At 42.4% G+C, this 14820-nt stretch overlaps 1 protein-coding gene across 1 annotated transcript; it reads right to left on the bottom strand.

Moving 5' to 3' along the window:
- Window positions 1–617: 617 nt before the first annotated feature.
- On the bottom strand, window positions 618–9180 carry snip1 (Smad nuclear interacting protein). Its single transcript, XM_073034490.1, has 3 exons — window positions 8827–9180; window positions 7165–7772; window positions 618–3172 (listed from the first exon to the last, which is right to left on the bottom strand). The coding sequence occupies exons 1-3, from the start codon at window positions 9163–9165 to the stop codon at window positions 2917–2919; spliced, it is 1203 nt and encodes a 400-aa protein (XP_072890591.1). The 5' UTR covers window positions 9166–9180; the 3' UTR covers window positions 618–2916.
- Between the last annotated feature and the right edge of the window lie 5640 nt (window positions 9181–14820).

Here is a 14820-nt window from a genome sequence, read left to right as displayed (position 1 = left end):
TAATCACTGGTCTTGCATTCAATGAGAGAATGAAGATGCTCTGTATACACTTTAATGTTTTGTATGTGTTTTAAAAATTCACATCCTAAAATGTAGTTCTACCAACTTGTGAGTTTAAAAAAAACCTAAATGTTAAAGGCTAGAAGCGAAGCTTTAACCTGCTAAGAGATAAGTCAGTCCACCTCCACAAATGACCCAATTTTCTGAGCTGGAAAATCATGTTGGGTTAAATGTAGCAATAAATGGGCCAGTACCGACAACCTGGTCCTACACATGGCACTTGGACATCATAGAACTCTCCACCTGCAATGAGTCAAGTGTGCTCTATTTCTTAAAAGCAAATATTTTTCATGAAGGATATATAAAAAGCTACTGACCTTCAATAATTACCTAAATATGTGACCACTTAGAGCCCATTGGGAGTACTCAAATAGAACAGATTGGGTTAATCTTAGCTCAGTTTAACAGCTGAAGCAGCATAACCACATTCTGTATCTGACTACACACTGCGACCAAAGCCACAAGAGTACAGCTGATAATTTATTTTTTAAAGTCAAGTGAGCATTTTATTTAAACCAAAAGCAATGTCATAATAAAGGCACTCAACACATGAAAAATATTGTTGGAAATCTACTTTACTAAAAATTAAACAGACTGCCAAAAAACATAGGAGTGATTGTAACAAAGTCAGTATTACAATCTACAGAACACCAGTATTTTTATACAACAAAATATAAATCTGAGCAGTATTTTAAAACAGCTTTCCATTTAATAGTAAATTGTGGCAAAAGATAGGCTTGTGCCACTGCTCATTATCACCTCCTGTTGCTTAGCAACAATTTGACTTGACTATACAACTGTACTGGAGAAGGGGTAAAGTTGAGCCCTTTGGTATGAAAATCTATGAACGTTTTTGCACACATTTATGAGCAACAAATTTAAGTAAAGACGACTTTTCCTTAATGGTTGTTTCCAAGGCCTACAGACATCAGTGTAATTATACAGATATAAAAAGCATTAATTTTTCATTACCTGCCTTCCTAATATTTTGTGAAGAACACACTATTTTGATGCCACATGTAGCATCCCTGCCTCTCAACATGAAACTCTTTCTTGTCACGGGAGTTGAAAACCTCCTCAAAAGAAAATCAATGCGATAGGTGAACTAGAAACGCAGATCAATATAGCCAACTGATTTTGACTGCATTCCCGCCCCAACCACTGTCATTTATAAATGACTATCTTCGTTCCAAGCAGTTATGTTGGAGGTGGTAGATGCAGTTACATGTCCTAGACATCCAGGCATCTTAACTGGATAGTCTAAAGTAATGTAAATTATTTAAAAACAGAAGTTGCCAGTAAACACTCATTAAGTCAGACAGAGTCTGCAGAGAGAAGCACAGGGTTAACATTCTGGGTCCATGGGCTTTAACAAGAGCTACTAAGGATTAAAATGAATGTTGGTGGAATATGTCTCTTTCTGTAAGATGTCAGAAACACTTGTAGGAAATAGAATATAGCTGCGTTTTTGAACCATACAATTCATACTTTCTCTAATTCAAGAATTTTACAGACCAAAATTAGATTATACTGCCAGTTGAAAGACTCCAAGCTCAGGTGGTGGGTAAAATTGATGATTTTCAATTACTGACAAACTGTACATGGATTTAAATTAATTTGATCTATGCTGCAATTAAAATTGGTTGAATTTCTGTATGCCCAGGAATTCTATATAAAGAAAGTTTCAGTAGAAAGTACACATTTAATGAAAGTATTAGACACGGTATAATTTGAAATTAATGTTTAATGCTCCTGTTGGTCAATGTCCTTGGCATGTCATTTTCACTGTGCACAAGTACAGCTGTATTTGTTGTGACTGTATCCAAATCAAACGTGATGAATCAATAGCAAGATGCAGAGGATTATATTGCAAAGTTTACTACGTAGGAGTTTATTGAGGTTCCTGTTACTTCCTGCTCCTCAATGTCATTCAAAACAATAATTCACTGCTGGCAGATTAAAAAAAACCTTCAAGCAAAAATCTCTTGCCTTGCCTCAGCATTTATACAACCAGACATCATATATTACTAGCAACAGAATCCCCGCTTACCCTCTCATTAACCAAAATAGCAACAAAATCAAAATTAGAAAGATAAACCCTGTGAGAAAGTATAGCATCTTATATTTTAACACAAGGTTAAAGACAATTCTCAGACAAAAAAAATGTTCTGCTCATTTTTACCATTAATTCAAATGCCAGAGGGTTCTGAAATATCATGTAAAGAGCTTTAAATTATAAAGGACACTGTGCACAATTTTCAGTTAGAAAAATTAAAGGCTTGAGACTTACAACCAAACATCTCAAAGCTCGCAAAAGCCAACAGATGTACAAAAGATCAAACAGCCATATGACAACTTGTTGTCTGACATCCTCAGACCAGAGCCCATTGGTAAACTTGCTCATGGAGTTCATTGCTCTCCATTAAATAACTTGAAACTAACAAAACAACAATAAAAACAATTGTCTCTTCCTAAATAGTTAACTACAGCCCTTTTGCAGCTGCTTGGTAAAATCTATGCAGCAATTCCATGGGCTTTGCTACTATCTCGTAAGCTTCCCGAATGCCACACTGAAGGCAATGAACCAGATTACAACACATGAAAAGTCGACTGCAAAATAGAACTTTAAACGTTTGGTCTGAAGGGATTGCATGTCCAATCCTGTTCGCCAGGCTGCATTTCAAACACAAGTTGATCTGGAACCCCAGTGTGAGAGTCAATATGCACTCGCTGTTGGCTTCACTTGGACAGAAAAAAACAAAAGTAGTCAATTGTCCATTGGTCCTTCCAATTAGATCATAACCATTCAACTGCAAGGGGGAAGTGAAAATGCAGAGTGAGGTTTTCTTTTAAACATTAACTTTCAACTTCTTCATCATCATCCTGTTCTTGTTTTGCATCCACCTCAGCAGTATCTGAGAATTCGTGCAAAATGACATATTCCCTGCTACTGAAACCGAATTTCAGCACATCCTTTTCTCGGAGTTCATAGTATCGCTGGACTTCAATGCGTTGATTGTTAAGATAGGTGCCGTTGGCGGAGCTCAGGTCGATGATGTATGGCCTCACCCTCCTGCCAGGTGTACCATCGCTACGCGTGAACTCGACAAGTCTATGAAGAGAAAATGGACAGCATATTATTCAGTGACTGTACTTTTAAATATTAAATTCCATTTCAGCCTTAAGGGATTTGTACTTTTCCCAAGGAGGGAAGCAAAAATGTGCATACTGGGGTAGGATGGTAAAGCTGCTGCTTCAACTCCAGCAACCAGATTTATTCATCTCTCTGGAATTTGCAAACTCAAGTAGATTTTCTCACCCACAACTCAAATACATGGGGGTTGGTAAATTAATTGGCCCCATTGTGTGAGTGAGTGAGTGGCAGAAGGGGAGATGGGAGAGGTGTACTAGGTGTTAATGGGAATGAGATTAGTACAGATTGGTGGATGATGTTCTGAGAATGGGCTAACAAGTCTTTTAAATGCCAACAATGACTCTCTAACATTAATAACGAGTTACTAAATGAGTGAAAGACAGTAACACAGTCCTGTACTTTATCTTAGGCTACATCCACACTAGACGGGAAAATTTTGAAAAGGCCGGTTTCGTGTTATCTTGTATTTCCATACAATGTTACATTAGGCTGTTACACATCTATTGTTTGAGAAGTACTTGCATAATAGGTAAAACCACCTTAATACCAGCAAGGACAGAAAACAGGGCAAAAGCGTTTTTGAAAAGCTCCGGTTTCGGGGGACGAAAATGATGTTTTAGTGTGGATGGAGGTTAAAAACGAAGAGAAAAAGCTTTGGTTACGGATTTATCCAGCGTAGTATGGACGTAGCCTTAGACTGGATAATTTTGAAAACGCTGGTTTCGCGTAAAAACAATAGGCGTCCACACTATGCTTTTTAAAAAATATCTCTGTTCACATTAAAACGGATATTTCGGCGAATCCCCTCCTACTGCGCATGTGCAGGACACATCTACCGAAAACACGCAACGTGTTTGATGTTGAATCTCACTGTGAAAGTGTGCGTTTGTCCAGTTACAGACTAGAAAAACTTAAACAACGGACAGGTGTTGGCTCTCGCGCAGGAGGACTTAAAAGTAAAAAAACTAATACTGAAGCCTAAGGAGGCAACCGACAGGGAGTTCACAGACAGTATGACCTGGCTGATGACGAACATTGAAAAACTGACGAACTCTGTTGCATTAATAAAGCACCTTGTTAAATGTATAAAACATGTCTGCATCAGTATTATCTTGTATTTCCATACAATATTACATTAGGCTGTTATACACCTATTGTCAGAGAAGTACTTGCATAAATAGGTAAACCACCTTCATACGAGCAAGGACAGAAAATATTTATTCAGTAAGTTATGGATCAAAGTATTTGACAAGCTCCCACTACCTATTAAATGCTCCCAATGGCGTGTGTCTCAAATAGCCTTTAACAACCAAGTCCAGCTCCTGACCTTCACATGTGGTTTACTTACTAAGCCCAGTGGAGCCATTTTTACTCATAGCTTGCTTCAGGCAGATGGGGCTTGTCAGCCATGGCTGGCAGCTCATCTAGAAAGAAAACTAACTTTAAATCTCTGCTGCCTTGCAGCTATACCCACTCATGGGAAGGCTTCGGGAATAACCCCCCCTACCCCGGGAAAAATCTATAAGCAGTCCTACGTTGAGTTCAACACTGACTGGCAACTCCTGCGACGCTGCTGCTAGCAAACTGTAGCCGGCTCTGCTGTTCGTTGAGGAACATCAGTTGAGTGGTGAGGGGGAGCCTTGCTACACAGGGAACTGTATGATCTCCATATCGTACTGCCCGCGGTTGCATGTCTAGTTTGGCCTCATTCACTCGCAAGTGGAGTGATATGGATGATATGCAGAAGATAACTAATACAAATTGGCATCAAGATAGGCATAACACTGCAATGTTATACTGCTTTATGTTCTATTTACTGCAGCTTGTTTTATTAACAATATATTAGCATTTACAATGAGCCAAAAAAAAAGCAATTTTCTTAAGGGAGATGCCTAACAAAATGAAAGGATTAGAATTGATACTCAAACTTCCTCACAGTACAAAACAGTTTGGAATCACAATGAAAAAGAAACATAGAAAACCTACAACACAATATAGATCCTTCGGCCCACAAAGCTGTACCGAACATGTCCTTACCTGAGAAATTAACTAGGGTTACCCATAGTCCTCTATTTTTCTGAGATCCATATAACTGTCCAGGAGTCTGAAAAGACCCTATCATATCCGCCTCACCACCGTTGCCGGCAGCCCATTCCACGCACTCACCACTCTCTGCATAAAAAAACTTAACCCTGACATCTCCTCTGTACCTATTTACCAGCACTTTAAAATTGTGCCCTCTCGTGCTAGCCATCTCAGCCCTGGGAAAAAGCCCCTGACTATCTACACAATCAATGCCTCTCATCATCTTATACATCTCTATCAGGTCACCTCTCATCCTCCGTCGCTCCAAGGAAGAAAGGCCGAGTTCACTCAAGCTATTCTTGTAAGGCATGCTCCCCAATCCAGGCAACATGTTTGTAAATCTCCTCTGCACCCTTTCTATGACTTCCACATCCTTCCTGTAGTGAGGTGACCAGAACTGAGCACAGTACTCCAAGTGGGGTCTGACCAGGATCCTATATAGCTGCAACATTACCTCTCGGCTCCTAAACTCAATCCCACGGTTGATGAAGGCCAATGCACCGTATGCTTTTTTACCCACAGAGTCAACCTGCGCAGCTGCTTTGAGTGTCCTATGGACTCAGACCCCAAGATCCCTCTGATCCTCCACGCTGCCAAGAGTCGTACCATTAATACTACATTCTCTCATCCTATTTGGCCTACCAAAATGAACCACCTCACACTTATCTGGGTTGAACTCCATCTGCCACTTCTCAGCCCAGTTTTGCATCCTATCAATGTCCTGCTGTAACCTCTGACAGCCCTCCACACTATCCACAACACTTCCAACCTTTGTGTCATCAGCAAACTTACTAGTCCATCTCTCCACTTCCACGTCATTTATAAAAATCACAAAGAGTAGGTGTCACAGAGCAGATCCCTGAGGGACACCACCGGTCACCGACCTCCATCCACCCATCTAAACCACTCTTTGCCTTCTGTGAGCAAGCCAATGCTGGATCCACAAAGCAATGTCCCCTTGGATCCCATGCCTCCTTACTTTCTCAATAAGCACCTTGTCAAATACCTTGCTGAAATCCATATACACTACATCTACTGCTCTTCCTTCATCAATCTGTTTAGGCACATTCTCAAAAAATTCAATCAGGCTCGTAAGGTCAACCTTACCTTACCTGCCTTTGAGAAAGCCATGCTGACTATTCCTAATCATATCATGCCTCTCCAAATGTTCATAAACCTGCCTCTCAGGATCTTCTCCATCAACTTAATGGCCATTGACGTAAGACTCACTGGTCTATAATTTCCGGGGCTATCTCTACTCCTTTTCTTGAAAAATGGAATAATATCCGCAACCCTCCAATCCTCCGGAACCTCTTCCGTCTCCATTGATGATGCAAAGATTATTGCCAGAGGCTCAGCAATCTCCTCCCCCGCCTCCCACAGTAGCCTAGTGTACATCTCGTCCTGTCCCAGTGACTTATCCAACTTCCTCTAGCTCATTCCATATATCTGCCACCCACTGGGTGAAAATGTGCCTCAGATTCCTTTTAAATCTCTTTTCACCTTAAACCTATGCCTTTTTTAATTGTTGAACCCCACAGTCCTAGGAGAAAAGATAGTATGCACCGACCCGGCCTCATGATGTTATATACCACTGTAGGATGACTCATGATAGTGGTGACTCATGATCCTACTTTCCAATAATAAAGCCCTAACTTGCTATATAACTCAGTCCCCAAAGTTATAGCAACATTGTCGAAACTTTTGCCTGTATTATCAATTTACCATCAAGTCTGTTATCGAGAAGTGATTTAAGGAGAGTAGGTTAATCAAATTGAGCTGCTTTAATTTCTTTGAGTACATGTAAAAGGAGACACCTAAATCTCCTTCTTCCCAATTGTATTTATTCAGAGATCAACACAAACCTGTACTGCAGCACTGCATGTTGCTTGGAGCAGGAGGGATGATCAATCGGGATGTCCACTATTCTTCGCTGCCGACCCAAAAGATAGGCACTCTGGCGATGAATGTGCATGACTGGGAGGGGCTCGTCATTCTTGAACGGATAAAGACGCCATCGTTTCCTTGGGACTCTGGACTCTGGCGGTTCGTTGTATTTTATCACCACCCCACGAAAGGTGTTTGCATCTTCCACAAGAGCACCAGATAACTCAAAATTCGGCTCCTCTTTAACCTGCGCAGTATTGCCCCGACCAGCCTGGCTACTGTTCGGTTCAGCCTGGGGATTCTCGGCTGTGAGTGTTTTGAAACGGTCACGGTTCTGGCGCCGCCTTTCGTTGTGCAATTCGCGCTCGGTCTGCTGCTCGTGGAGCTGTTGAACCTCCCTGTCTCGGCCACTAGCGCCGTCTTCTGTGCGAGGCCCACCATTCTTTTTGCTGTGGGCCCGCCCGCGGTCCGACCACTCCCTGCGTCGCTCTCTGTCATCGGCCTTCTTGTGTCGGTGCTCTTTCCCTTCGGAGTGGTCTCTGTGACATCTTTCATGGCGCTCCTGTCGCGGATGGTCATGTCGTTCCTAGATACAATCAGAAAATCCAACTTTGCTAAATAAACCCAGCTAGGATTTAAAAGAACTCCAAGTTTTTTTTTGGGGCAAACTACTTCATGAAGCAAATGACCCAAACAGAAAACAACATTGCATGCATAATTTCAAATTTGACTTGCATAAGTATCTATCACCAGAACAAAGTAAGAATTGCGTCCAAGCTGAAATTTGGATTTTGAGCAATAAATGTATAAGTTCAGTCCATAGTATCTGTTAAAAAGATCTGCCCGACTTGCCTCACTTCCCTGCTTTTTTTAAGCACACTTCACTACTGCCCTCTATTTTCAAGAAGTTACCCTTTGACATCACTGCCAATTTCATTTTCACCGCTCGTATAGTCCAGATTCCAGCAATGTACCACATCACTATCTTTGTTCTACCTCCAAGTTCTTTTACATTGGTGCAATTTGAGTGACTGAGTTACCAGCTACAAGAACCGGATTCTCCTTCCCTCCTGTAAAACTCTTTCATAATGCACCCATTCTTGAAACAAAACCAATTTCCTTCCCACTCTCTAACCCTCGCCAGAGAACTACATTCTTGTTACATTTCCCTGAATTGAACTGGGAGAGTGATGGCTATGAAAGCAAACACTCAACTTCCCAACAATTTGACCCCCCCCCCCCACTTTCAGTCCCTGCTTCCCCTTCCCACTGCCTCCCTCCCAATAACACTCCTGCCTTCCTCCACTTCCCTCCTTCCCCCTCCAGCAGATGTCCTTTCCTTCCCTTCAACACCTACAACAGTTAAACTCCATCTGTTGCTCCTTACCCCCCCCCCCCCCTCGCTGGATGACCCCCTACCTCCCTCCACCTCGCCAGGTGACCAACTCTCTCCCTCTTACCAGATGACCCTCCCTTCCTCCCCTCTCGCCGAAAGGTCCCCTCCCTCCACCCACGTCGGCTCTCACCCCACCTCCTTCCTTCTATTTCCCTTTCCTTTCCCGTCACCGGCCGCTCCTTCAGCTCGATGCCGGAAGTCCTTGCTTCGGCATCCAGGAATTATGCTGCTAGGCCGTACTTACCCGCCTATACTTGGCCTCAGGCCGCGGGTGTCTCTGTGTGCCAGGTCCGGGCTTCGGCTCCCTCCGGGCCGGGGAGCGGCCTCTCCAGTGTCCGGGTGGAGACAGACTGCCGCCGGACGAGCCGGAACTCGAGCGGCGCCGTTTGTAGGCCGCAGCCTCGCTCTTGACGCGCACCCTGTCGCGGCCGGGACTGTGCGAGGCCCTGCGGCGGCCCCGCGCCTCCATTGGAGTGGCTCCGGCCGACACTTGATGCCCAGTGAAACGTCCGCCGGCAGGAGCGGGGGAAGGAGTGAGGACAGCGCTTCCGGGGCAAAGGTTAACACTGGAGACAAGGTCCATTCATCCACTCACCTTCCAGCCAGCCTCTCTCCCCTACCCCCACCGTTTAATTCACACCTTTACCACCCCACCCCCCTGAAGAACTCCTGAAGAACGATCTCGGCCGAAACGTTGGCTGTTAACTCTTTCCATAGATGCTGCCGAACTTGCTGAGTTCCTCCAGCATTTTCTGTGTGTAGCTCCACTCATACAGCCTTGTTCTGGGCATTCAAGCAACAAACACAAAATGCAGGAGGAACTCAGTAGGCCAGGCAACATCCGTGGGAGAAAAAAAGAATAACCTTTGTTAAATTTACAGCATTTGCAGATTTTCCCTTGTTTGTGGTTGTTCTGGGCACTAGACACCCTAGTCTTGTGCCCTTTGATTTCAACAGATTGAATTAAGGCAGCATTTACCCCCTCAAAAATGCAATTCATTCTTAATATTTACAAATATATAATGTATATTTAAATGCCTCTATTGTCAGGCAGAAATATCTATCTACATGTACAGTATATGATTTACTTCCGACACTACCACAGGTTTAAGAACAGTTCTATCCCACTATTTGCTCCCAGTACGATAAGATGGACTTGTGACCTGGAATCTATCATATTATGTTCTTGCATGTTTGCCTGCTGTACACTTTCTCTTTAACATTTTTTTTGCAGTATGCTCATTGCTTTCCGTTGCAGAGTTGTAACAGTTGTCCACTGAAGCTCATTCGACAATAATAAAGCAATATGATTTAATATATTAAAAATTATGGACAAATTATAATTTACCAATATGATATTGTTTTTTCCTGACATGTCCTTGCATTGAGCCCTTCAGTGCCACAGCATGGGAACGGGCTTGTCAGCCCACTGTTTTAACACCTAACATCAAGGAAACCTGACAGAATTTTATAAGATTATCAAAGGCATATTAGGGGCAGGCAGCTGGTATCTTTTCTACAGGGTCGAAATGTCCAATACTAGAAGACATACATTTAAGTAGCGAGGGGACGTTCAAAGGAGATAGGCATGATTACAGAGTCAGTGGTGGATGGTTGGAATGCAGTCCCGGGGTGGGACTGGAGGCAACCACAATAGAGGCATTTAAGAGGCTCATAGATATGCACATAAATATATAGAGAATGTAGAGATATGGACATTGTGCAGGTAGAAGGAATTAGTTCAGTTGGGTGTTTATTAATTTGGCACAATATTATGGGCTAATGGACTTTTTTGAATAGTTTAAAGTGAAGTTTAAAGAGACTACTAGACAGGTATATGGAGGAATTTAAGGTGGGGGGTTATATGGGAGGCAGGGTTTGAGGGTCAGCACAACATTGTGGGCTGAAGGGCCTGCAATGTGCTGTACTATTCTATGTTCTATACTGTTCTATATTCTATCGAACAACCATTGATACTAATCCTACACTTAATTCCACTTTTTCTGTTAAACTTACATCAACCTCCCCCTCCCCACCCAAGTTTTGTTCCACTTGCCTACATTGGAGCAATTTGCCAATTAACATACTGATCAGCAAACTTCTGGAATCGCAACACCAAGCAATCACAGAGAGCCTCTAAACTCTCCAGAAGCAGCATTTTATCAGGATCATAACCAGGTCCCTGGAACTGTGAGGCAGCAACAGTAATGATTACTGTAGCGTTGTACTGCTCAAATTAAAATCAAGTTTATCATTGCTGACGTGTGTTATGAAATTTGTAGTTTTGCAACAGCACAGTAGAATACATAAAAGTAGTATAAGTTACAATGAGAAATATATTTTAAGAAGAGCAAAAGGAGCAAAATAGTGAGGACATGTTCATGGTTCATAGACATTTCAGAAATCCGATGGCAGGGAGGTAGAAATTGAGGTAGGGAATTGAGTACAAGAGCAAGGAAATCCTTTTGCATTTGTACAGGGCCCTGGTGAGAACACACCTGGAGTATTGTGTACAGTTTTGGTCTCCAGGGTTAAGGAAGGACATCCTGGCTGTAGAGGAAGTGCAGCGTAGATTCACAAGGTTAATTCCTGGGATGTCCGGACTGTCTTACACAGAGAGGTTAGAGAGATTGGGCTTGTACACGCCGGAATTAAGGAGATTGAGAGGGGATCTGATTGCAACCTATAAGATTATTAAGGGATTGGACAAGATAGAGGCAGGAAATATGTTCCAGATGCTGGGAGAGTCCAGTACCAGAGGGCATGGTTTGAGAATAAGGGGTAGGTCATTTAGGACAGAGTTAAGGAAAAACTTCTTCTCCCAGAGAGTTGTGGGGGTCTGGAATGCACTGCCTCGGAAGGCAGTGGAGGCCAATTCTCTGGATGCTTTCAAGAAGGAGCTAGATAGGTATTTTATGGATAGGGGAATCAAGGGATATGGGGACAAGGCAGGAACCGGGTATTGATAGTAGATGCTCAGCCATGATCTCAGAATGGCGGTGCAGGCTCGAAGGGCCGAATGGTCTACTTCTGCACCTATTGTCTGTAGAAGCTGCTTTCTGAGGTTCCTGTACCTTCTCCCTGATGGTAGTAATGAGAAGAGGGCATGTCCTGGAAACTGAAGGTCTATAATGTTGGCTCCTGTCTTCTTCAGACACCACCTTTTGAAGACGTCAAATTGTTTAATCTTTGTAAGCAAGACACAGAATTGAGACAGAAGAATGCTATTCATTACAGAGGCACAAAGATCCTTACAGAAGAGACTTTGGACAGGGAGCAAAACTTCAGATCAAGATCTAAGTTTTTGTAAGTTTATCGCAGTGCTGAAAGCCTTTTATAGGTCGATAATTCTACATCATAAAAGAAAAACAATCACAAAAGCACACAGATCTTTGCTATCTAGTTTACCAAAGAAGTTGTTAAATACCGTCCCAGTGAAAACTAAAACAATGTTGTGTTATATTACAAATTTCACTACTTCAGATTAGGCCAAAGCATTTCACAGACGATAAAGGTTCTTTAATCTAACAATTGCTATAGTCATTCTGCAAGGTAACCATGATATATTCTAGTTCAGTAATGTTCACAAAGATATATGTATTCATCAATTTAGTGATAATTTCTTTACAATTTTCTACAGTACCACAGGATCTGTCTTGGCTGGTAGGGACAACAGTGCCTCATTTGAAAAATATCATGTCAAATAATACATATAGTACTGCCCTGCAGAGCAATTTATCTGTTACAATGCTCTTGATTCTGGAGATCAAATGGTACATGTTCCCCCATATTTTTAACAAAGGCATTTGCTCAGGGAGCATTGAAGAGAGTTGCACCAGAGCTGTATTCTGTCTAGCACGGTGAGTGTTGATCAATACTAGAAGCATTACTGGTAGCTCCTTGCTCCATGTTTTGGCAGACTGTCATGATGCTCTCATCCCCAACACACACCCAATACTCTACATCTTCCGTTACTTTCCATCCTCCGATCTTCAACACACCAAACTCATTGACATGTTGAAACCTTGTCTCAGACCGAATGCAATTCACTTCAGGAACAATTTGCAATGGTTAATTGACCTACCGACCAGCAGATCTTTGGAATACAAGAAGAACACAGAACACAAGGAGGGGAAAAAAGTGTCAACATTACACAGCATCCAAGATTAGGACTGAACAGAGACTGTTGGAGCTGTAATAAGCCCTCCTTATTTCCTATCTCTACATTTGGCAATGTGTCTGGCTCAGACTGACAGAGTTTTTACCAATAGTTTGTGTCACTAGAAAAGGCAACGAAAAAATAGGTTTTGGTTCATCTCTGGATATTAAAGGTAGTTGTCCCTTGCTGTGACCCTCTGGGCATTGACTCAAACCCATACTGATGGGGTAAATCTAGTCTAGGCTTAAGAGACCAACACAGCTCAAAATTATTTTTAAAATGTATTAAGATGAAGGCAAAATACCAAGAAAATAACATGAATACAAACACTACAAATGACGTTTTAAGAAATTACCAGCACTATACAAAATCTCACTATTATACCTTAAAATGGAATTTGTACCCAATACTTTACAGATTTTACTCTTAACTTCAATTATGACCAATATTTATGTGTACTTCTCTCAAACCATGAATGTAACTCAACCCTGTGATGACACAGAGGATTCATTAGAATATAAGACCATAAGAAATAGGAGTGGAATTAGGTCATTTGACCCATCTAGTCTGCTCCACCACTTTATCATAGCTGATTCAAATTTCCTCTCAGCTTTAATCTCCTGCCTTTCCCATGTATCCCTTCATGTCCTGACCAATCAAGAATCTATCAACCTTGCTTTAAATATACATAAAGACTTGGCCTCCACAGCTGCCTGTGGCAAAGAATTCCACAGTTTCAGCACCCTCTGTCTAAAGAAATCCCTCCTCAACTCTGCTCTAAAAGGATGCCCTTAAAAGGTCCTGTATTCACTCTTCTTGATTTTGTGGCACCATGTTCTACATTTTAATCTCTAACTTTGTCTGAGGTCTTACCAACATCTGCCTCATCAACCTCTCCACTAACTTGTTCTGGCACTCTGGTTTCCACCCCCCTGCAACTCTAGTTTAAACTCCACTGTGCAGCATTGAGAAATCTTCACACTACGATATTAGTCCCCCTCCAGTTTAGCTGCAAACCATCCCTTCTGTACAAGTCCCACTTCCCCTGAGAGACGAATGATCCAGAAATCTTATGCCCTCCATCCTATACCAACTCCTCCGCCATATATTAAACTGTATAATCTTTCTAGTTCTAGCCTCACTGGTATGTGGCATGGGTAGCAATCCTGAGATCACAATCCTGGAGATCCTGCCCTTTAAGTTTGCACCTAACTCCCTGAACTTCCTATGCAAAACCTCATCACTCATCCTACCCATGTCATTAGTACCTACATGGACCATAACTTCTGGCTGTTCACTCTCCCACTTAAGAATACTGAAGATATCCCAGAACCTGGTACCCAGGAGGCAACATACCACCTGGGAATCTCATTCTCACCCACATATAAAAGCAAGGATGTAGTGTTGAAGCTTTATAAGGCATTGCTCAGACTGCACGGAGTATTATCGACTGTTTTTGGCCTCTTATCTAAAAGATGTGCTGGCATTGGAGAGGGTCCAGAGGCGGTTCACGAGAATTATTCTGGGAACGAAAGGGCTAATGAATGAAGAACATTTAATGGCTTTGGGCCTGTAATCACTGGCGTTTAGAAAATGAGGGGGGAATCTTATTGAAACCTATAGTCTATTAAAAGGCCTAAGTAGAGTGGATGTGGAGAGAATGTTTCCTATAGAGGAGGAGTCTCAGACCAGAGGACATGGTCTAGGAATAGGGAAATGTTATTAGCCTCCACTATGGCCTACACATTGCTGACGTGTTGGGAAGACTCTTCTCAAGGACTGGTGTTCCAGACAATGAACCACGGTATGTTGTGGACAGTTTCAATCACTCCTGACAGTCGAACAAGACATTCCATCTGCACCGTTATATCTGCTGCAAATGACTTGGCCAAAAGGTTTGTCCAGTCTAAAATACGAACTGAAGCGATGTCAGCAGAACACACTACACTGACTTTCAACTAAAAGCTCCTCAATTTCCTCTTCGCGTATTGCAATGCAGCACACTCCGCCTTCCCTGGGTCGTCCCTCTGGATCTCCTCAAACCCAGTCTCAGTAGGAATATGCAGGACGGACAGCTGA

The sequence above is a fragment of the Hemitrygon akajei genome, chromosome 32, assembly GCF_048418815.1.
Source record: "Hemitrygon akajei chromosome 32, sHemAka1.3, whole genome shotgun sequence".
Taxonomy (NCBI): domain Eukaryota; kingdom Metazoa; phylum Chordata; class Chondrichthyes; order Myliobatiformes; family Dasyatidae; genus Hemitrygon; species Hemitrygon akajei.
This window is presented reverse-complemented; position numbering and strand designations above follow the sequence as displayed.